Consider the following 24,833-nt stretch of genomic DNA (forward strand, 5'->3'; position numbering starts at 1 on the left):
TCAAAACCAGGAGAGAAAAATGAAAATTTCACTGATGTAACTGCCTAAACCCGAGGACTTCTGCCTCAGTAGGACTCAGGGTTCCAACCAGTTTAGGTGTGCTGATTGAACACCATCACACCGACTCAGCATTTAACCCAGCAAAGCATAGCTGAGTATCTTTAGCACTCCAGCCCACATACAAACAGAAGGAAGCTGAGTAAGATCCACTCTTCCTCACTCACACCTTTTTGGAGCTTCTCTGCTAAGAGAGGCAACCCCAACACAGTGTTTTACTTGTTAAAAACAGGAAGGTGTCAGGTCAGAGGGACTGAACGAAACCATTAAGACACTGCTAGACTCTCTGAAAGGATTGACATCAGTGCACAGGAAAGATCATGGCCACAGATTCAGGTGGCTTTACAAACCATTTAGATATTTCTGATTAAAAATAAGGTACATGGGAAATACAAACCTGCTCTCTTTATTCCATAAGGTAGTTCAAACTTATTGCTCCCTTGGAACTCTGCCACTCTGATAAAATCATTAGCGCACAGGAATGGGTATATTTTGTCAACACTGATGAAGGAAAAAAGGAAGAAGTTTCAAAATCGCATGATGTACCTGCATAAGCCAGTAATTCATGCAAGTGCTTTGTGAAAAGCTCTCTTTATACTACTATTACAATTTTCATCATATTATCACTCATTTTTAAAAGAAAAAAAATCCATGAACACAGGGAAAGCAGATGATGAAAAAGCACAAGATCCTGTAACAGAAAATATAGGCTAAAAGTGAGATAAAAAGACTTGGCTATTTGTACAATTTATATAGACTCATTAAAATTGTGTGACTGAAAGCTTACACCACGAGACCATGTATTTAAGAGAATACATAACCCAAGAAGACAGTGAATAACTTCAGGTTTGAAAATAATAGAGGTAGAAAGGAAAATTAAGAGTTATTACTGTACACGGCAATTGAATAAATAAGAACAGGGTTTGAAGCAAAGTGTTTTAAATTGAAAATACCATCTCCTAATTTGAGCTGCACTCCTATTCCAAACAAGTGACACTATATGACTGAGTTGACATTAGGAAGTTGTTTGGGGCAACAGGGGTGTATCCAAGCAAGAAAGAAGTATGGAGTTCTCATGTCCACATTACATGCATCTTGGGAATTTTATATTCTGGACTAACTCTAGAAGGGTCCCAGCCCTTAGCAGCTGCACCACATGGGCTGCACTCCTGCAGTGCATCTTCTGGCTTAAGCAGATGTCTGAAAGGATCCCAGTGCATTTACACCAGGGCCAGCCTGGGATGAGAAGCACGGTGTGTGGGGATCACAAGGAGGTTTGCCTCAAAAGCACATTCTTCCTGCAAACTACAACATGATGGCATTATACTTTGTAAGTGTCACGCCAAAAAGAATGGGTCACTTCTTTTGTTGAAAGACAGGAACCAGAGAAAAGGGTCTCTCACAGCAGGGAAGGCACTCCTACTGCCTTAGTGCCAAGTCCACCCCAATGAGTGAACAGTAGACACAAACATGTCACATGCTATCATGCCCTTGGCTTCACCTTTGAATTAACTAAGCATGCACTCAGTGTACTGGTTGACTCTGTAATGATCCTCCATATTAGGTATTAGATTAAAATGTTAACACAGAAGTCTACTGTCATCAGAAAACCTAGTCTTAATCATAAAAAGCCCGAGTCAGCACATGGCTTGTTTGTCCACTAAGAACATTAATAGCTGTTAAGAAAACCTTCTCTTTCAGTTTCCCAAATCAACTACCTCATTCTTTAAGCTCTATGTATTCAGAAGATACTGACAGTAAAAAAAGAAAAAAAAAAACCCAAAACAGAACACTACAGCTCACACACCAAGAAATGGGCCACAGCTTAACTAAGCAAGACCAGCTAGCTTTGAGATATGATGCACTAAATACCCATATTACATTTAGTAACCTGCTTTGCTGCTCAGAAACAGCTGCTAAGCTTAGACATAATAAATAATTTATCTACTGAGAAAAGATCCTCAATTCTAGCTTTTCTAGCTCTGGTTCCTTTCCAATAAATAATTCTGCGAGGTCAGAAATCCTTTCAACCTCCCCAGGCTATTACCAAAGTGCACAGAACAGATCTTCAGCCCATGCAAACTGTCTGTATAAAGAACTTACAGAAATGTGTGAAACTGTCCCAGCTATGCACGTACCTTCCTCTTGCTGTGTACCCCATTCCTGCCCCTCTGCTGAACACTAGAGCTACCCTGCTGCACCCAACACCTGGACAGTCTGGGCACAATCCACGGGCAACGGAATTAGGATCACCTCACCAGACACGGAGCTAACTAAAACTCAAAGGCTGCAAGTCTGCTTTGGGTGGCACAAAGTTTACAGGCATCTATGTGCTTTAAACCCACAACAGAACCAAAAATTATAGCAACATTTTCTTATATAAAAAAAGCTCTGGGGGGAAAAAAGGCCACAGTGTCTTTGCGCAGAGGTTTAAGACTCCTTCAACCAGTTTTTGGTCTAATCTTTCCAAACTTTCTCAGGGCACAGTTCTACCTCAATCAGCACAGGCATTCCTTCCCCATCTCAATTCTCATGGAAGACTCACCCCAGTAAAGATTCAAATGCTGGTTTCAGGAGACAAGTGTCCAATGCATTCCTCCTCTCTACAGCCGTAGGTGGTAGCCTGCAAAAAAAAAAATTCCAAATAAATAGCAAGACCAGGAATGGGTAGCAGAAACAAGGTAAGGGAAGTTGGACAAATCAAATTAGTAAAAGCTGACTACTGAGTTAAGATCACACCAAGATTTCATTACTCCCTCCCTCTGTGTGATAGAGATGAAACTCTCATTGCAGCACAATTACTTTTACTAGTAAAGGCTTTTATCTCACACTGCTGCTCCAACGGGAGCTGTGACCTCCCTCACTCAGCAAGTATCAAAGCAGGCATAATCAGAAGTGAGAACTGAGGCCTACCTCCAGAGAAGCAGGACTCCTGGGCTCAATCACCCCTGCAGCCATTCCAGATAGCATCCCTATCACTCCTCAGGGAGGAGACAAAGTCTTGTTTGGAGAAGGAAATAGGGTACTTTAAGGAAAATTATATTCTTTGGGGATAAGTCATTCCACCCATAATAAGGTTAAGACTCATACTTCTAAGCACATTCCTGACTTGGAGATTTAGCGTAATTAATCACAAATATGAAGCCCAGAAGGGAAGGTAAAGGTCAGAGCAACATGTGCCACTGGATTGCATTAAGGACAGAAGGATGAAACCACCATATCAGAACCACGAGCCAAAGAGACCATTAAGGTTAACTGATTTTGGTAACCTCAAGTTCTTACGTGAATACTGACGCTGAGAAAGCACCCTGTGAAATCCATCAGCTGGCCACCTTGCTGCTTTCCAGCATCAGCCTCATAGATGGCATTTTGCCAGCTTCAGGGAAGAGAGGTCTGCTTTCAAGTTTTAGCATAGGTGCTCATTAGTCCCACAAATCTAACTGCAATAAGTCACAAGCACAAGAGTTGCCTATACACAAACTTGAACACAACAACTGAAACACACTTCTGGTTTACGAAGTTTTAAGCCCTGAAGTTGCCCTCCAAGCTGCGCTAACTTTGTTCAGGTATAATTCAGATTTGAAAATTGCAAGCCAATGTCCTTCCAACAATTAGAGACAGTTAGTGAAAGCGGCCACAAATATTAAACAAACATGGAAACAACATGGACAAATTCCTTTTTGACAAACACCTTACCACTGTTTATAACAGCAACAGCCACTGGACGCCAACTGTAGAATTGAGCAGGGAGCCTATAGAAAAAGGCTACAGATTTTAGCCTCAATCCCTCCCACCTATCCAAAACCAAAAGAAAACAACAACTCCACCACAAAAATACTTAACTGCTGAACTTACTGATTGTAACTGATTGTAACTCCACTAGTCACATAGGAAGGAGAAGCTCTCACAGAGGAAGCCTGTCCATAAAAGCTAATCCTGCAAAAAGGGAAATGTCACAACACTGTGGTTTGCTGTAAATAAAACCACAACAGAAAGCTATTTGTATCAATCGTACACCGTAAACAAGATAAAGGGAGCACATTAACGACTACTTTTAAAATTTATCACTTATCTTCGTAACAGTCTGGTCAGTCCTGGTCACAGCAGTGCAAAGACCAATGGAAACTCAACTTCTTCAAGTAAGTCCCCCAAATTTTAGGTCCCAAGCCACCTGTGAGCCTCGAGACAGTGAAGCCTCACTGCCCTCAAGGGCTGCTGCTGGGCCTCAGCAAATCTCAGCTTTTCAAAACATGCCCCTGCAGTTATTCCCCTGTTGGAAAAGGCCTCTCCCACATCACTTACCAGACATTTAATGGAACAAACTAGCACTAAACCCATATGGGGTGGAGGGAGACGTCAACACCTTATTTCTGCACTTCATGTAACTCCTCACCTAAACACCTATTTTCATGAACCTCAGAGGGGCTCCCTACCACAGAGGTCCCGACCTCTCCGTACAACCAGGCTCAAATTAATTACTAGGTTTGAAAGTGACACAGGAGAAGAGGTGACAGGACAAAACAATCATATCGATTTCCTCAGAGTACCAAAAGATCTCAACCACAAAACACACACACACAGAGTAGTAATCACTTATGATGATAACTAGCAACACTTATGGAGCAACACAAGAACTCACAGACACATCTCTCATACAGCCATGAGGTGTCTGCACGCTAAAGGAACAAAGCATGGCCATACCAGTAGAAGTTATTTCTCCACAGATTTCCATGCAGGATACCATACATAACAGCAGCAGCCAGGATAAAAACCAGAAGAATTCGTTTCATGACTAATAAACCTGAAACGTAAAAAACACAAAACAAGAAACTGAAACACAAGATGAATTAATGCATGAACTTTCTCTAAATCATCTGGAAACCTACAAAAGAGAAGTTATTGTTATTACAGACGTTCTCTACCACCAGAAGTCTGAAAGGTGATCCCTCCACTTTAGTTTCTCACACAAAGACCCAGTGCCAGAAGCTGAATGCTGCTTTGCACCTACCATGTGTGTGCTCTCTGCATAGAAGCATGGGTTCACTCTAGGTTCTCTCTGAGGCCATGTGAGAGTAAATCTCTTCTGTCCACTGGCAGCCCAAAGAAACCAGCTGGCTGTGCCTGTGCACAGGTGTATAGGTGCCTGTGCTTCTCCTGTTTCTTGCGCCACATGCTATCAGTTTCCATAATTACAAGGTAAAACAAGCATTGGCACAGTGCAGGAGGCAGATAGGCTGATGCTGATGAAACAGAACAGGGTATGAGTGCCAGAAATTTCTACTGCCTTTTTTAGGATCACTGAATGTTTACCTAAAGTACCGTTTTGACATTTAAAGCTGCACTGAAACTATCTGCTTATGCCTGCACAGTCTTCAGCTACTGACACAAGCCAAACTTCTTTGCTCAAGCAACAGAAAAATGTTATTTTCACACATTACAAAGTGGGGAAGAAAAGTTAGGATTCCATCTGTTGAACTTGTGAAATTATGGAGAAATATCAAAGAAAGGGTCAATTTTTCAAATAGAGTTTTCACCTCATTGCACAGTCTAGTAAAAGAAAAACAGAGAAATATCACAAACACAGATGTGGCAAGAGAGACTCAATTGGAAAACCAAGTCCTGTATTGCTCACATCTTAAACAGTGAGCAGCCTTTTCAGTAGCTATGAATGAACTGTTGCTTAATCTTGTGAAAGTCCAAAACAGCCATTCCAGCCACAAGTTACCATGGAAATTTACTTGATAGGTACAGCCTCCTACTATTCCACCTCTCCTCTAACAGTGTCATGATTACTTTACTTGAGTGCAACAAGCCGCTACTTCCTTATTCTTCTCCAGTCATATCTTGCACCAGAATTTAGTTGTGGAGTTAGAGATGTGGTTTTATAACAGTACCTACAAGTAAAAAAGCCATGCATTGAACCAGGTAGAATTTATAAACCTTAAGTACAGCCTACAGGCTATCCTGCTCTATTCTGGAGGAAATACTTCACAGGCTACAGCTGTTGCAATTCCAATCTTCCAACTCTCTTTGGGAAGTAGCACTGCCACTTTTTAGCTCCAATTCCCTTGAGTTTACTTGAAGGATTGCTGCAAATTTGTCTGGACAGTCACACTCCACTTCTAGAGCCATCTCTAAGTTTTTGCAGTAATTCAGTAGGAGTTTTTCCCTAAAACTCAAAAAATAGAGGAAAACTCACCTATCGGGTTCAGTCATGTGTCATTAACAGCAACTGGCTTATAATCTCGAGTGCCATAACAAGACACATACAGGACAAGTGACGGATCAGGCCCAGCAGCATGGGTTTATGAAAGGCAGGTCTGGCTTGACCAACCTGATCTCCTTGTATGACAGGGTGCCCTGCACAGAAGATGAGGGAAAGGCTGTGTATGCGGGGTACCGAATCCTTCGTAAGGCCTTAGACAGCATTTCACACAGCATTCTCCTGGACAAACTGGCTGCTCATGGTTTGGACAGGTGTGCCCTCCACTGCGGAAAAAGCTGGCTGGCTGAGCCCAAACACAGGTGGGGAACAGAGTTACATCCAACTAGCAGCCAGTCAGTAGTGGGGTTCCCAGGGCTCAGTCCTGTTTAATATTTTTAAAGAAAAGATATGGTCTGGACAAGGGGATTGACTGATTGTCACTTTGCAGGTAACACCTAGCTGAGTGGGAGTGTTCATCTGCTGGAGAACAGGAAGGCTCTGCAGAACAATCTGGACAGGCTGGATCAATGTGCCAAGGCCAACTGGAGGAGGTTCAACAAGCCCAAGGTGAACTCCTCTGTCTGGGTCACAACAACCTCAAGCAGCACTACAGGCTGGGGGAAGAGTGGCTGGAAAGCTGTCTGGCAGAAAAGAACCTGGGAGTGCTGATCAGCATTGGCTGAACATGAGCCAGTGTGTGCCCACATGGCCAAGAAGGCCAATGACATCCTGGCCTGGATCAGCAAGTGTGGCCAGTGAGATAAGGGAAGAGATCACACCCTTTTCTGTTTTCAGGACTCGTGAGGCCGCACCTTGAACCCTCTGTTCAGTTTTGGGCCTCTGACTACAAGACAAACACTGAGGTGCCAGAGCAAGTCCAGAGAAGGACAAAGCTGGTGAAGTGTCTGGAGAAGCAGCAGCTCAGTGGGGACCTTGTCACTCTCTACACCACCTGAAATGAATTTGTAGTAAGGTGGGAGTCAGTCTCTTCTCCCAGGCAGCAAGTGACAGGACAAGGAAAAATAGCCTCAAGTTGCAGCAGCGGACATTTAAATTAGGCATCAGGGAAAAAAAAAATTCTGAAGGGGTTGTCAAGCACTGAACAGTCTGCCCAAGGAAGTGGCTGAGTCACCATTTCTGAAGGTATATAAAAGATGTCTAGGTGTGACACTTGAGGACATGTTTGAGTGCTGGATCTGGCAGTGCAGGGCTAATGGTTGCACTCCCTGATCTTTTCCAACCTAAGTGATGCTATTATTTACTTGAAAAAAACCACTGCACTCTCTAGTAGCTTTTTTCCTTTCACTATTAGTATTTTTACCCCCTCCTGCTTTGAAAAGGTTTGCCGAAACATCCCCCTCAAGTGTTTAGCCTTACTCCCTAATTCAATCAATGCAAACTTCAGCTAAACAGAACATAACAAACCAGCTGTTTAGATAAAGATGCTAAACTAGCAACTGATTAAATTGCTGATTTTGTTGACTTCAGTGTAAGAAAGAACCTTGCTGAAGAGTCAGACCAAGCTACAGAACAGAGAAAAGACAAGGAAAAGCAACCCATAAAGGCTCTACCAAAACCCAAAAATATTATTTGTAACTGTATTTTTCACAGAGGAGAAAAGAAATTGTTTGACTTGCCAAGTATTTACAAAGATATTCATACAGCCTGGATAAAAATCATTAAAACACAAGAACAGAAGTCAGCACCATTCTTCAAATGGCATCATAAGGGATCTGTAACAACTTCCTGTGCTTTATGTTAAGACACTCAGCCTGGCACAGATGCGATAACGGGTCCACCCCAGCTCCAAACAACCAATCATTAAGACTGTACCTAACAGAGCCCTTAGACACATCAAATAGTCTTTAATTATATAAGTTTCTTCTCACCATCCCATTCCACATTTGAGAAAAAGTTCTGGAGCCAAGAAAGTCTTCACTAAGAAGACTGTTCTTCTTAATCTGGTTTAGTAAACAGAACCATTGCCTTGTTTACAGAAGAAATTATTTTGGGAGTATTTTTAATGATGACAGCATCTTCCAGCTCTTCCTTCCTATTTTAAAACAGCTGAGTGTTGTAGAAAGTTAATCAAAGGGAAACAAACTACTACAATGCAAATATTGCACTAAAAAATTCCCAGAGTCAGAGATGCAAGAAAATAGGGAATTGAGAAGACACAGTTCAGATGGAAAACAGCAGTTCCATTCTACTTCATTCACTTCAATACAAGAGCCAGCAGATTGATTTAAGCACATCAATCCAAGTGAGAGAGGCCTTGGTTCCCTCCCTTAGGACAATGTCATTCAGAGTTAAGCAAAATAAAGAAGACAATGCTGGAATTCAACTATTTAATTTTCTCCTCTTTCTTAAAACCCTACAGTGATCTACACAATGAAAGGAACAAGGAACCCAGCGTGACCATGCCTGATGATCATGGTGTCAGCCGGTCAATTTTCTAAAAGCAACCAATGGGATATGAAAGTGCTGCAAAAAATGCACGGGCATTTTTTTTAATAGTAATCTAAGCTAACTTCTGTGGGTCAACCTCCCACCTCCCCCAGAGGACAGAGTTACAATTACAGAATTAGACAAGACTGACTCTGCTATGGTATTAAGACAAACTCAGAGATCAGCCTGCATCTCCTATTGACAGACAGATTCCCCCAAGCTCCCATCAATCCACCAGGAAAAGTCATTTGGGTATATGATCTTTAAACTATATAAGACCAGAGGCTAACAGTTTCTTCCCTTGATGGAAGCAGGGAACCCCAATCCTTGTCAGAGGCAATTAGTCTTTATTCTAGTACAGTGTGGCATCTGCTATGAGCCACCATCTCACACCCTCTGTTTATCTTCCAACTTACACTTGCAGTCGATGCAGTGATGCCACAGAATGAACTCTGCAGGAATCTACAGCTGTTGGACAAGGCAGTCAAATGACCACACTACCATCACCTTTCTTTCATAATGCTCATAAGCATTCCTTTCTTCCTTAAAAATTACTAGTGTTAATAGCACAACTCAGGAAGTTTTCCCATTTGTCCTACTTATTTTGTAAAGTACCTCTGACTACTACTGAAGTTGAGATATTAAGTATTTAACTATAAAGTGGCTACTACTAAACTAAATACTAGGCAGCTTAAAACAATCTTAGCTCCATAAACTGTCACAAGACAATGTACGTTCTTTGCTGGTGCCATTAAGTGGCAGTCTGAAAATTTCAGGTCACTGGGACCTCAGATTCCTAGCCCTTGTAGCTGTGGGGGAGGAAGTGAGCTTGAAAATATGCTTTGAGCAGACCTTGAAATTTAAAGGGACAGCACAAAAAGCACATAAAAACCTAATAAAGGTTTAAAAAGAAACATGAGAATTTTTAAGATGTAGTAAGTATTTTGTGGGTTTGAGTTTGTGACCAGCAGCACTGTTTCCTTTTGGTCAGGATGTAACACATGCCTGGTGAAACAACCATGCAGCAAAAAGATAATCGAGGAAGGAGATCTCACATCATCATCTTTCTCAAGCTGTAAAATGCAAGCACATTATGGCACAGATGTATTCTGCCAAATCTAAACCCTATTCATCTATTCACACTATTCACTCTTTCAGTTCTCCCTCTAAGTATGTGCCTAAATGCATTGTTCATTAATTTTTCCCCCTCTTCAGGAAGGGAATACTGCAGAGACTACACAACAGCACTGCCACAGTCCAAAAGGTACTGAAGTGGTTGAGTCAGTCTAGTGCTTTCCCTCACTCCCATGCACCTGAAATTCTCATAATTTCTAATGTTCTTTTTAATTTCAGTTTAAGAAACAAAAATCCTCAGAAATATTGTTCAAGCAAGAGGTATTGGGTTATCCTAGTAAAGTGGCTCAGAATTAAAACTAGTTTTCTAACTCTCCAACAACGCAGATCCAACAACGCAGACTTAGTTTTGAAGTAGTATTTTGAAGTTGTACATTTAGCAGCATCAGAATTGGAAAAGGTTCTTGTTAATCTGTAGTGCCCCACACCAAATCAAAGCAGCTATTCCTGTTCCCGAAAACCTGTACAAACCATGATGCTAAAAAAACCTAAGGTTTTACTGTGTGAAAATGTCACTAAGGGTTGCCAGCATCACACAACACATACAAGTAACTGCTGCCAAAGTTACTCCTGCACTGAAAAATAAAACACTTTCTGCCCTAATCTCTTCCAACAACATGGGGATAAGTAATGCTCTCTATGACAACTGACGCCTTCTTCCCTCTCCAAGAAAACACCAAGCTACCCATCTTACTTCCACAGTATGCAGGTATCTGAGGAAAAAAAAAATTAAAAAAAAAAAGACAGTCTTTCTCCAAACACAACTTCTCTCTGTTAAGGAAAGTTTCCAGTGTTTCCCCTATCATTTCTTCTCTGTCCAAATATTGCAGCAAGCCTGACAACAAATAGCAAGATAACCTTTTCTCCAAGAACCCAACAGCAAGCAATAATGTCCAGTAGATATTACATTACAGTAGAGGAGATGTTTAAAAGGTTTAGTCGATCTTTGCTCTTTACCAGCTTCCACAGCCAGAAATGTAGCCTCTGTTGACATTATTTTACTGTGGAGACACAAACTAGAGCTGTGCCCATCTTTGACCTTGTACAGCATTTCAGGACAGGCTGCAATAGATTGGTTTTAGGGCCTAAGTGCTTATCTCCCCCCCTTCATCATCCTGCTAATGGTGAAACATATTCTGTACCACAAGAGACAGCAATACATTTATTACTTTGTGGACAATTCAGGAATCTTTTATTCCATTTTTGTCTTTCAATAACAGACACTGGTATTGTGTTCTTCAGAGCGTAATTGCCAGCTGGGCCAAGCAAAATGAAAAAGCAACTTAGTATTTTTCACTGATGATTGCTATTTCAGTTTGCTTTTGTCTAGAGTCTACAAGATCCCTGCATCACTTCTCTGGTGTAGCTGTGCAGACATATTTATAATCTCAGAAACTCTTACCACACAAACATATCCTTCAGCTAAAGGATCTGATAAAGATTTCAAGTCCAGTTAAATCTATTGTACTTTCACCCCCTCTAATACTAATTTACCTAGACAGCACATCTGGTGGAAGAGGAAAGTTAGGTGTCTTCCCAAAGGCTGCAGGAACAAGCACAGTTCATCTCTGTGTTTTGGGCAGAACAGATGCCAGCACCTATAGCTCTCCAAACTTTATCTCCAGCTCCACATATTCTCAGCTCAGCAGATCAAACAAGATCAGCAAAACACAAGTTTGTAGCCTTCAAAGATGACACGTCATCAATACAGATGGTTTGGCAAAAGCTGCAAAGGCCCACATGTCCTGACTTACAGTCTTACCACCATGCGCAGGCTCCCTTGTTCTTACTGCATGAGATAAGGTGTCATCTGTTCAGTGGTTAACTGCTTTTTCCCTCTTCCTCCCTCATTCTGCCTGAGGACCTAGGAGCTCTTACACATACCCCACAGTGGGGGCAGAATCAGAAAGAAATTAGAGGCTGCATGCATTCATCAGATTGTTTCTTGGAGAGCAAAAAAGCATGTGTACAAGCCTAGGTCAAGTTACAAGCTTTTTAAAGCTTACTAAAACAGGTCCTAATTTGGCTGCACAAGAAAATGTTGTGATCCTGTTCTCTGAGGCACCACAATCAATTATGTGCACTGTTTCACAGAGATATCACTTTTGGGCCTACCGATGCAAAATTTCACATCGCTTCTAACTGACATGAAAATACCAGCTCCACAGATGAGAAACAGAAGCACAAAGCATCAGCCAGTGCATCCTACCAGAAAATCCTGGTGAGCAAACTACAAGGGACCACAGGCATTGGGTTCCACAGAAATGGCCCTTGAATAGGAACAGTATTCAGGATGAGTTCTTTAGCCCTGCTGAGAGGCAGAATATATCACCTCCAGCTTCGGGCTATCACAGGGTTGCTATGCCACCCTTGAGATCTGAGCTAGTATTTTGGCTGATTATTACAGTACAGTGTGGATCCCTAGCACCAGCTCAAGGTGACAGCATGCTCCATGGCATGGTGGACACACACAACTAAAACTGCAAGCACAAAAAAGAGACAACTGAACTGATATTTTTCATCTAGTAAATGATATTTTTAATTATTTTTCCCTTCAAGATAGAAAACAATACTCTTTAATGTTCCAAGATGGCTTAGGATTTAGTCCAATAATGGACACACAGTTAAACACTGCTAACTCAAGCTTAAAAGTCAGCCCTCGCTAGATCCAAATCCAACTTGTGGCTTTGAGGTGAAAGAGAATAATAAATAACTACTGGATTCTCATCTAACTGGTACATTGTCAGTATCACAGATTTCCAGAAACCTTGCCTATAATTACAATCAAGAGTCAGATCAAGTCCACAACCTCATCTTCTTGCCTGTCTTTGTGCCTTGAGATGAAGGAGGACAAGAAGCAGACAATCTTTGTGCCTTGAGATGAAGGAGGACAAGAAGCAGACAATCTATGCAAAGGTACACATAAGTTGGGAAGAGACATTTCCATATGCTTTCCCTGTCCTGACCCTCTACAGCCCTCTACAGCCCTCCCATCAGCACACTTCACTTCTTTTCTCTCCTTCTTCCTCCCATGGACTTGGAATATAGATGAGCAATTTCTGTCACGGTCAGCAGCCACAGAGATGCCACAGAGATGCAGTACACAAACAGTTATTTGGGGTTTGGTCAGAAGCTAACCTGTGCACACAAAGTCAAACACAAGTATGAGCTGAGCACAAATAGCTCTGCTTCCTCAACTCCCAAAGCTTTAACCAAACATTAAAAAAATCCGGCTCTAACGATATCTTAAAAAAAAATATTCAACCCACGCACAAAGTCAGTAATAACTTAGCTGACAGATTTTTTTTCCTAGCCCTCTTACATTCTCCCAGATTAACTCTCAATGCTTTAGCCAACCTAAGCTAGGTTGCTAATTATATTTTACACATCATAGGTGTCTGTATAATAAAGAACAAAGAAACAGAGTACTATAAATCCAGGTCTTCTGCAAGCTGTGGTGACAACACTGCTCCTTCTCAGTCTGTTTCCTCTTTTCTTTCAGCTCTTTTACCAGAAGGGACTGAAATATAAACAAGCCATGAAACATGTTCTGCTGGTCAGAGTTCAGGTCATTTTTTTCTCATTTTTTTCTCACTTTGACTTACACAATTGAAAGGTTTCAGTCAACTTGAGCTGCTCTTCCTGCAAGGAACATGCAAGAGCTCTTCCTGCAAGAGCATCATGATTGAGTTGTATTGCTTCTTCACCTCCTTTTAAAAAAGCCAAGACCACAGAAAGACTACACAATGCTTGAAAAAAAAAAGAAAATTATTAATAGAAAGATATGCAACCCAGTACTAAATCAGTTACTCATGCACACCACTGCTTTGTCCACAAGCACTTGCAGAGTCAGAGGATTGAGGTCAAACCAGCAATCCTTCTTAGGTTTCCCAGAGAGAAAAAAATGGAAAAAAGTAAGAGAAATAGCTGGGGAAAGGCAAATCAGTCAGGTTTCAAAACAGTTCAGTTACAAACCCTATCCAGCACATCATTTTTTCCTCCAGGAACTATGATCAATCTAAACAAATAAAGGTCCAACCAGAAAATTTGATCTGTATTTATTTTATGCGCACATTCACTACAGCATTAAGTTCACCTTAAAACAAGCCACACTTTGTCTTTGAACAATGCCTAGGATATCTAAAACATCCTGGCTGATTTGGAGCTAGTGATTTAACCTCAGCTCTCACTAAAATGGCTGGAATTATAAAACTAAATCTACCAGTCGGGGGAAACAAAGAACAAATCTCAACACCAGGTTAAAATAAATCCCCCTCAGAAAATCCAAGGAAACAAAACACACTAAGAATCACAACACCAAAGCCCACTCACAAGCAAAATTAGGGCTCTCAAGGGCACGGAAAAACATGGTGGGGTTTTTGTTGCCTTTTTTTCCCAATGGACAACAGAGGGCTAATTTACTAGCTTCACTGCCAGCACGTGAAGAATTAAATGCCCCCCATCTACACTGCCAGTAAATCCCAAATTGTTCAGACTATTTTCTTACTTCACTATAACAGTATCAATTCTGATGCATATTGGTGTCAGAATCTGTCCCTAAACAGAAACAGGTGTTTTTTGTATGACTAGTTTTCACAGTAACACTTGTAAACCCCAGTCGTAATAAATTTCAAATGCACTAGGACTGCCATCATTAGATAGCACAGCTTTTTACTGTAATTTTTATTGTCCATATTTCCCCACACTTTAAAAAAGGAACCAGTTACATTAAGCGGGTATGTATGGATTAAGAAGCTCAAAAAATAGGTGTGAACATGCACCTGGCCAGCATACAAAACTGAACAGTTAAATTTTCATTTAAATAATATGCCAAACATGTCTGTAGTCAGAGCCCCAAACACAATACATTTCTTCATTTTTTTGCTGTGTTGCTCCCTGTCTTGCCTCAACTGCCAAATAAAAATAAAATAAAAAAACCCTATAACCACCACCCCCAAAAAAGCCCCAAACCAACCACCAAAAAAATCCCCTAAATCCCCAGCTGTTTGTGATGTAATTTGCCCCAGTAGCAAATTCTGCAAGTCAATCTGCTGCAAGGCATCTGTGCAGAAGAGAGCTCTGGGATTCTCAGGAATGCAGCAAAACAAGTAAGTGAAAAGTGTAAAGCTAAATTAATTCAGGAAGGGAGGAAAATGGAGACAAGTGGTAGCACTTACCCCACACTACTACAAAATCCTGGAAGTTTCTCACAGCAGGGATCCTGACAGCTCAAGAGAAATCTGCAGTACATTAGCAGTTTGAGCAGCTTCTCTGATAATGTTAAAGCCTTACATTTCCCAGTGCTCTCAGTGAATGCACTGACTTTGCATTTGGATGAAAATCAGAACACAAAACTTCAGTGCTAACTACCCTCAGAAATCTAAGCTAAAACTGACAGTGCTACACTGGAAAAACTTGAATATTGTAAACATTAAGACTATTTTCACAAGCCTTCTTTATACACAGCTTTGTTTTCTTAGCAGTGAAGCTCAAATACATTATTTACAATGACAACAAAACCACCCATAAGAAAAGTTCTAATGAGCCACTTCATAATCATGAGAATGCTCTGTGGACAAAATATTTTAGAACTCACAAAACAAGATCATGCAGTTTGCATCAGAGCCTGTATCTGATCCCCTAAAGGCTTTTAGTGCTTTGTTTTGTTTCTTAAATGTGACAGGAAAAACTACCACATAGAATATTCAAACAGTACATATCCTGAGGACTAAGAGGTACAACATATACAGCATTACAGAAAAATGTAGGCCTGTACAACATTTAACACTGTGTAAAGTCCTAGCATCTTCTCTGAATGGAAAAGGTTACCAGAGAGTCCACATGCATAAAAATGTAAAAGATAAATAGTTTGTAAGGTAGAGAGCTTCCCAAGTGGAAAACATATAAAGGTGTATCCGAGTTCAGCATTTAGAGTATCATTCCTCCTGTTTCGTTAAACAAAACTGAAATCAAATTCATAACAAAGAACAAATGACCAGGGTAAACAGAGTAAACCCAGAACTGGATTTTTTCACGGGGCAACTGTTAGTTGCTGTAACAGAATTCAGCTCCTTGAAAAAAGTTTGCTCATGTTCATTTATGTACTTCTGTGTATTCAGAGCAATAAAGTGATACTTCAGCAATCTGTACTGCAGCGCAAACTTTTAGTGGGTGTCCATCTTACACTGCAGCTCGTAGCCCTGAATTATGCACTTCAGATTTCTTACCTATGCAAGAGAAAAGCTAATTATATCTAAAGGTAATCTTCAACTGCCATCTGTCTGGGAGGAAAGCTGCCTACATTAGTCACTACAGCATGCTGGGAAAGCTTATACGCTTTTCTCAGAGCTACACAGAGACATCCATTTACAAGACTTTCAGACCTCAATCCTCACTGAAGGTTAAACACAACCCCCTTCCTCCCCAACACTGACGTACTGCTTCCTTTTACCCCTTTTTTTTTTAATTAATTGGAAAGGACAGTCATGCCTAAAACTTAGGGGAGTCAAAGGTGCTTGTCACCCCACCCACGCAACCTCCCTGTCAGGGGCTGTTAAAATTCCTAGAAGCCCAGATGAGAGTAAGGAGTTACAAGGGCAGCCAGGCAGGAAAGTTAGAGCAGGCTGAAGACACTCAGCCTGGTCTCTGCTACAGCAGTGGCTTCACACAGTACCTTCTTCTGCATATCACAGCTCCTTCTGCCAGTTTGTTTTGCTCCTTTACAATCCAAGTCTGGTTTGTTGTAGGTGAGAAAAGAGTGTCTGGTTTTGCTGTTCAGTTCTGTTCACCAGCCCTTAAATGCTACAGCAAAATAAAGAGGAGTTTCTTCAGGACCACAGTATCTTTAAACAGATTAACTATCCTCCCCTACCTGATCTTCTCTGAGCACTGGATATGCTCAGGGCTGCATGGGAGTGTCTTCTCTGATGACGAGATCAAGAGTCCGATAAGAAAGGGCTCACCCCCCTGTGAGATCATAGCAGGGCAATGGATTTTGTGGCACAGATCTGCTCCCCCATAACCAAACTGGCCCATGCTGCACCAGTGATAAAACACAAAGACTAATATTTCCTTCAGCATAAAACCTGAAGTCCTCCAGAGCAATATACACTGCACCTGCTGTGCTGCCTACTGACATCTTTTCTTGCTACCCTGACCGCGCCAAATGCGGCTCAGCCTCCAGCATCACCATGTCCTATCAGATTGTTATCCATGCCATAGATGACACAGAACTCCATTAGAGCATGAAATGCCATACAGTAAAAGGCTTTTTGTTCTGTTCTACTGCATGTGTTCTCAGCATGAAATAAGATTTATGCAACTATACCCTGTTTGTGCGCATGCATGCCCTCCTCTTTCCTTCCCTAAAGAACTTTTGAACCCCTTTAGCTGATATCAGTCAAATGCGAGACATCACGAACTTAATGTATTTGAGACCTCCTCAAGTTTTGCAAAAATAAACATCAGCCTGGGTAGAATAAAAAGCCTCTATAAATTAATTTCTCATTAAATTTCAGAAAGTACATACAACATAAAGACATCAAAAATATGGTTTCATTTTATCTTGTCACACAATTGTGTGGTACAGGTATCACAAGAGCATCTAGCCACTGAGGAAAAAAACAGTTCTCTAATTTTGAAATGCCTTGCACAAACATGTAAGTGTCCAAATTTCCTAAAAGAGCTGTATGAAGTTCAACAACTTAGATACCCCTTTCAACCACTTAACAGGTAGTGTTAGCCAACTTCCGTCACCCAGCTTCAAAAAGTTACCTCACCACTAACCAGTATTCATTATAAGTAATGCTCTCTGTGAAAACTGAAGAATGAGATATTTCATTTCACTTTACATTTCTTTCTGCAAAGCTCTGAACAACATTTTCTATTTAGCTTAGAAAACTTTAATATAAAATCTACCTTAGCTGGAGGCTAAGCCATCTAAGAACCAATGTCCCAAGTTGAAAATAAATTATAGTGTGCAGTTAGCACACAAGAATGAAAATAACTATTCCATTCAAATTGTTCAAATGAAAATGAATTAACAGTATTTCCTTAACATGTACTGCAAGAAAAGGCAGTCCCTCTTGAGCAACTGTACTAATGGTATGTACACTAACCAGCATTTTAATCACCTGGCTACACAAAACCTGGTTTACACACCTGGCCTGTGCTCCACAGCACGAGGTGAGCAATGAAAGCACAAGAAACACTCTGCTATGTCAGACCAGTGTCCATCCAGCCCAGTTCTGTCTCCAGCAGTGACAGCAGGAAATGCTTACTTAGAGGCAGTATTTCATGGCCATTTTGTGTTTCATTCCCATTGCGCACCCATACCCCCACATCTCAACTTTCTGAGAATGGAAAATTAAAACTGCCATGGGTGGCTGTAAAACTGGAAGGCAGTGAAGGGGGCTTATAGAGCCCTCCAGCTTCTAAGCTGAGACAAGTATCACCCTGACTTATTAAAAACGGCAAAGCTAGCCATAGTTTTAACAGTTTCCTGCAAGGGAAAATAAGATAATAACTTAAAAAAAAACCCACCAAAAAAACCACAAAAAAAACCCACCAAAAAAAAACCACCCACAAAAAAACCAGGCTTTTTCCAGATACAAAATGAGAAGGCAGTAACTTGTCTACACAATGAGAACAATCAAGACTAGCTACCACAAGCCAGCAAGCCTTGTGCACATTCAGCAATCAGGACAAATCCTAACTTGTTCCCATGCTTCACCTAGTGGATTTAATATTATGTCTCCATTTAATCTTGTGCAAATGCGTTCAAACAAACCTTACAGCCTATCTCGCATCTACACCACCCTCTCCTGGTCTCAACTCCCACATATCAACTTCAGACTACCTGAAGTACTGCAGAGATAGAAATGTTTCCAGGGCGCTCAGATGTGACACTGGTGGATGATATGAGGTTGGCAGGTTCTGTTAACTTCAAAGAACCAGGAAATACCTGTCTTAACTGGCAAATTATGAACAAGGTTTCGTTCACCAACAGCTCCTTGCCAGCAAACATATTCTTGTCTCTTCAACACAGTGAGAAAAACCCACAGGATCTTCCCTTGCATTGTGCTTGGATGCCACTGTTCTGAAACAGGTAAATTCCCCCCATACATCATCCTGAAGGCAAAAAACTGTCAGCACAACCCACCTTCAAAAATTACCTGCCCAGGAGGGAGTTATGTTAACTTACAATTACATGAGAAAAAAAAAAAAAAAAAAAGATTATGGCAAAACCACAACTTCAATTTCTTTCTTACTCTGAAAAAAGGACTTCTCCCCTCCTCCCACATGTGATGCAATTTGTATTTTATACACACACACATTCCATATTGACTATTAAATGGCCATCACATTTCCTCTGCTCACCTCTGCTAAGGCCCAGGGTAAGCTCATGCCCCTCACACCATTCTCATTTCACTACTGGCCTCAGGACTCCACAAATCAGGGAAAACAAGCAGTGTCTGGATACCTCTGCAATGCAAAGGTCAGTCTGCAGATCCAGTCCAACAAAGAACTCTTCTAAGCTCTGCAGTAGATCCCTATTTTAGTGTTTCTGACCTGCACTCACAACAAGGGCTAAAACCATCCTTTTAAAAGTTTGTTGAAGAGTCTGTGGAAATCTAAGACTGCTAGCCACACATAAAGCTTCCTACTGGCTAGTGGCCCAAAGGAAAGCAATACTGCAGCTCAGGAAATGAAAATTTACACTGTAAATCAAGAGGTACTAAGAGTTCCAGAGATTAAGAGAGACCATCATTTCACTCCTGCCTGCTCTTAAAACCAGTTCTTAGATTACTCCATTCTGGCCCTCCTAACAGAAGGGAAGATCAACTGGCTCTGTAGGTTTTCCAGCCTTACCTTTAAAGTCACAGCAAGTGGAGGGTATTCAATTTTTTTTTACCTTGCTCTTCCTGGCTCTCCATTTACACTAGAATGTAAAAAAAAAGCCTTGGCACACCATACTCCAGTTTTACTGCTGCTCTTAGGGCTGGGAGCAGAGATAACTGAACAGTTCCACACAAGTTTAGGTTATTATCCAGGGACACGCACAATTTGCTTACTCTGTGACAGTGCTGTAAAGGGTCTTCCTCACAGGATACCAAGGCTTCATTTTTGCCGTCAAGACCAAAGAACAACCAAGCATGGAACGCCGAAGAGCCAATCCACCTGAGCAAAATAAACTTTAAAAGGACATGGTATTTCAGAATTATAGGTACAGAACACAGCAAGAAGTACTGCTGCAGAGTATTTTACTACATTCTGTACCTGCATTTTTTCAACCCGTTTTTCAGAAGATAGTAACACTACGTGCGACCCGCACATTCCCTGCTTTTGCTTCACAGCCCATGCTAGCTAATACTGCCCATCACTTTTCAACCTCTCTGTACAAATACCACAACTGGTATCAGTGATTAATACACTAAACTGCAAAGTGAGAGCTGTAGTAAGTGACTTATAAAGAAAACAACAGCATGCACATCTTGTTTTCCTCTAGACTTCAATATACATCAAATCAAGAAAAGCTGAGGTTTTAGGCTCTTCTGAAAGGAGGATAAAAGAAAAATTTAAGCTTTAGGAAATTCACACAGCAAATAGTATGTTCATTATTATTTTCATTTCCCTAGAAACCTGGAAGTATACAAGCAACTATATATAACACTGCAAAAGTAGAAGGAACTGGATTAAAGGGGAAGTTTAGGGGATGGTTTATTCTGCTACACAGCTTGTGGTATTTTGAGAAAATTGATAGTAGAAAATGGACACTCTGAGAAAGGAAAAATTCTGTACATTCAGTTACCCCATAAATTAGTTACTTAGTACTACTATAGTACAGCTTATCTATAAAGCTAGAGAAATTGATGAATAAATTATTCAAATGAATGACAAATTACATGTCATCAGCTTGAAAAACTAAACTCCTCAAAACACAGGGCACACTTAAACTGATTTAGTTGAAACAGTGCAAACATCTGTAGGGAAAGTTCTCTGTAAAAAAAGGTATTTCAAGAAGTCTTGAGCCCATCCCTGAAATGCATTTAACTAGGGAACCAAGGCAGAGTACCTCACATCATACACGAAGCAAAACCAAACTTTTATTCTCATAAGTAAAATAACCTTCAATGTTAATGTACAAAAACAAACCTAGATCCTGTGCTACAGCTAGCAAGCTATACTGTCGAGGAACGAAAATACCCACAAAACCAAGAGCCTTTCCTCAAAAACCTTTTAAGTCAATGGTGTAGACAACCTCATTGAGGCTCATGGTGGTCTCACAAGTTTTATCTTCAAATGATCCATCTGACTGCATCCTCTTCCAGGCCAGTGTATTTGAATCAACACCCAGGAGCATACAAAACACCACCAAGAAGAAAACCACAAATCAGCCAAAGCAGGTTTATGTTAACTTCTCCAAACCTGTTTTGGGAAGACAAACCAAACTTTTACCAAGAGACACCAATCACAGCATGCTCAGAAACCAACAAAGAGAACAAGCCCGAGACAGAAGCATTAATGGCACAAATAAGCTATCACAACAGCTTCTATCCAAACATGAACACCTAAAGAATAAAGCAATCATCGTAAATCTTCTAAAGCTGCCTCTGCTTGTAAGCTATCAAAGTCTTGAGGAGAAGGTGAGGGAGAAGCAACTCAACCACTTCCCACTGCAAAGATGTGTCACCACTTCACCTGCTGTATTTCCCTCTTCAGTCAGGCAACTCCCCTGCATAATTGCTAAAAACATTATTTAACACCACACACAGCACATATCAACATAATGTCTTGTCCAACACCTTGTTCTAGCCAAAAACACTGTAACTCAAGTATCCCTCCCCACCTTATAACTTAGGACTCAGGTACTGGTGATCTTTCTATCAGCTTTCAGGTTCTAGTGTCTCAACTGAACACTCTGCAACTGTTCCCACAGACACATCCCCAACTGGCAACTGCTTCCAGAGAGGAACTTTTCCTCCTACCTTTGAACAGGGAGGGACTAGGACACTGGGCAACTCAAGAGCCTCGGGGGATGATTCATATATCCCACAAGCATGAGTAGTCTGGTAAAGCCAGTATGACCTTCAGGGAGACCTGAGACTTAAGACATCTTTAATGCTGCTGCCTTAATATCAGCCATAAGCTTAAAATGTAACTTAATGGACTGTATCAGTTCAGTAGAGACAGATGAGCTAAAGGAGCAAGTACTGCATCAGATTGGGGAAAAAATGTAAGCAAATTTATTTAAGTGAAATAAAAACCAGAGCTGCAGCTGGTGAAGTCCTACATGTGAAAGGAGAGTTATTTTACTTTCAGAAATATCACTTCTGAGACCTAGTCAGACAAGCATACTGCTTGTTGATGGGTAGGAAAACCTGCTCCGTGCACATTTCCTTTTCCTTCAACGCCTCTCTGGATTTAATCCCTTCAGCTTAGGAGTGACCATGTAGTACCATGGCACTCTCCACAAAAATATTTTATATATACATTTTCTCTGTAACATTTTCGTATTTTTTATCTATAACATTTCCACACAGTTCAGCTGAAATACCGGGTTAAAATAAGTATTCTTATCCCATCACTAAGTTCAATCTTAATAGTTCTGCAATCACACTATGTGAGAATAGCTCAGTAAAACACGGATGAAGAAAGAGACAAAAATTGAAGAAAACTAGATAGAAAGTTTCAGCTGGGTAACAACACAACAGGCAAAAATCTCAGACCAGCCGCTCATCTCTCTGGAAATTTTGAGAAAGGGCAGCAGGACTGATCTCACCACTTGCTCTAACAAAAATTGAAACACCACCCCCGCTGTCAAATAATAATACAAATAGTTAAAAAAGAAAATAAAAAGGCAGCGGACATTAAACTTCCAGAGTTTGCTTCTTTCCTCAAATGCAAATAATGGATTTGCATAGCTTAAGGCAGAGTCTACCCATAGAGGCATTGTTCCTTCCCTGAGGCCCTCGGGATTTCCAAGGAGCAGTTCCCTTTCAGTAGAATGCAATCTTTTTTTACTCGAACCTGCCTGACCGGCAGCCATGGCAAAACGGTCGAGGATTACCGGACCCAAGCAATTCAGCAGAAGCCACGAAATCTCCCGTTTAATTTTACTTACGGGTCGCCGTCAGGTCCGCCGGGAGGCTCCCCCTGCGTGGGGCTGTTCTGCCTGCATGAGCCCACCATCCCCCAGCCCTGCTCTGCCCACCTCGGAGCACCGGGCCCCGCCGCCCCTTATTCCCCTATCTCCCCATCCCCCTTCCCGCAGTCGCCTCCCGCCGGTGCGCGCGCCCGCCCGACGCGACTCATCGCCTGCGGGAGACCCCGAGGCGGCTCCGCCCGCCGCCCCGGCCTGCCAGCGGAGCTGCTCCGGGAGGCCGGGGGAAGGCGGGTGGCTCCCCCGCCCCGAATCCACCAGGAGCAGCCAGCGAAAGTCGGGAGGCTCCTTCCCTCTGTCAGTGTCCCCCCCAGGAGCCGCCTACCTGTGTGCGGAGGCGCGGAGCTGCCCGCCGGACCCTCCCGCGCTCCCCGAGGGGGCGACAGCCGGCCCCGCATGCGGATCGGGCAGCGCCTCAGCCCGGCCTGCGCCCCGCTCCCCGGCGCCGGCCGCCCGCCTGCGGCATCAGGCGAATGCAAGCGCCGCCGGGAAAGCGGGGGGCGGCGGCACTTCGGTTTCTGTTGGGCTCATCCCTACCGGGAACCGGTTCCCGGCTACACCGCCGTGTAAAGATTTTTTTCCCGTGAAGTTCCCAGGAATCTCTGGGAAAGGTCTGGGACGTCTCATCTCACCAGCTCTCAAAACCGATTAAAATTGTGTTCTCTTCAAAGGAGACTTGCAGAGGCAGGCTCCATCCCTCTGGAAATTCAGTTTAATTTCTTGAGTGCTTTCACCGAGGAACACGCTGATGTACTGAAAGAGCTAGCTCTGCCTTTGAATACGCGGTAATTTACATTTAATAAAAATGTTTTTGGCAGCTGCTGCAATCAGCATTCACCTGAAGGAAATTTTAAAATTGGAAGCATGCATACAAACTCTACATGAGGTTACAGCTGGAAGCTTTCCCGTCTGAAATGACGCAAGAAGATAATGGAACGATTAAGGTTGGAAAAGACCCCCGAGATCCATCGTGTCCAACCGTGGAACGTCTCCCGACAACCGTCACGTGTCCCGCGGCAGAGACGCCGGCAAACTCGGGAACAAGCACTCCCAGCGCACCCAGTGCTATGGGCTCAGGCACCGTCCACGAGATCCGCTCAGCCTGTGCAAGAGTTTACAGAGCTATACTGGATACACCAGGGGTGTTCACTTACCGGTTGTTAACAGAGCAGCTTATTTTATCTTTGCATCGTCCCAGAGAAGAGGACAGAACTCATCGCTTCTGCTTAGGACCGCCTAGGCTGTTGCTGCAGCCTCTGGTAGGTCCAGCCCGGTTCCCGCATGGTGGTGCTTACGACGGGATTCAAGAGGAGGGCTTGTTCAGCTGAGCCCCATCTGCAAGAGAAAACGTAGGAGGAAGCACTTTGTGTATTTACACAGAAACGTAGTTTACCTCGAGCCTGCTGAAATTCCTCTTCCATTTTTACCAAAGCCCACCAGGGGGAGGAGATACTCACGTGAAGACAGATTAAGCAGTGCTCCGTCTTCCCCGTAGTAGTGTCTGTCTTTTCTGACCGACTTCCCTACGGAGCCACAGACACTACTCTTCCTCCTTCTCCTCCCCCTCCTCGGGCTGGCGGCAGGAGCCTCTCTCCCGCCCCGACAGTCCGAGAGGGAGACTCGCAAAGCGGGGGACAGCGAACCACCCCCAGCCTCCCGGAATTCCCATCTGTTAAGAAACTAATCGTCACCGTGTGTATGTCGAGGGGGGTTGGGATCCTCCAGGGGCAGGATTATCCCTCCCCAAGTTTTGCCCCCTGCCATGAAACCCTAGGAAAAGCCGGCAGGGGAAGAACTACCCCCTGAGGAGCTGCTGCCAGGAGCAAA

General features: G+C 42.4%; 1 protein-coding gene across 27 annotated transcripts in view; it reads right to left on the reverse strand.

Annotated features, from left to right (window-relative positions):
• ST3GAL6 (ST3 beta-galactoside alpha-2,3-sialyltransferase 6) overlaps positions 1 to 24,298 on the reverse strand; it is a 45,798-nt gene extending 21,500 nt beyond the window's left edge. For 7 of the 27 annotated variants that reach the window (XR_005258664.1, XR_005258665.1, XR_005258666.1 and 4 more), the window contains exons 1-5: positions 23,332 to 23,456; positions 4,759 to 4,858; positions 3,913 to 3,993; positions 2,603 to 2,680; positions 455 to 558 (exon numbers count right to left, since the gene is read on the reverse strand). Coding sequence is in view for 19 of the 27 variants with exons in the window: in XM_038151429.1 (XP_038007357.1) it covers positions 455 to 558; positions 2,603 to 2,680; positions 3,913 to 3,993; positions 4,759 to 4,858; positions 23,332 to 23,404 (436 nt within the window). In the remaining 8 variants the exon portion in view is untranslated. Of the gene's footprint in view, positions 1 to 454; positions 559 to 2,602; positions 2,681 to 2,970; positions 3,058 to 3,753; positions 3,810 to 3,912; positions 3,994 to 4,758; positions 4,859 to 16,517; positions 19,692 to 19,714; positions 19,785 to 19,906; positions 20,038 to 21,104; positions 21,272 to 22,967; positions 23,081 to 23,331; positions 23,465 to 24,160 lie in introns of those variants that run through there. The other 20 variants (XM_038151537.1, XM_038151499.1, XM_038151488.1 and 17 more) reach the window with 20 other exon arrangements.
• Between the last annotated feature and the right edge of the window lie 535 nt (positions 24,299 to 24,833).

Source organism: Motacilla alba, chromosome 1 (assembly GCF_015832195.1).
Source record: "Motacilla alba alba isolate MOTALB_02 chromosome 1, Motacilla_alba_V1.0_pri, whole genome shotgun sequence".
Classification (NCBI taxonomy): Eukaryota; Metazoa; Chordata; class Aves; order Passeriformes; family Motacillidae; genus Motacilla; species Motacilla alba.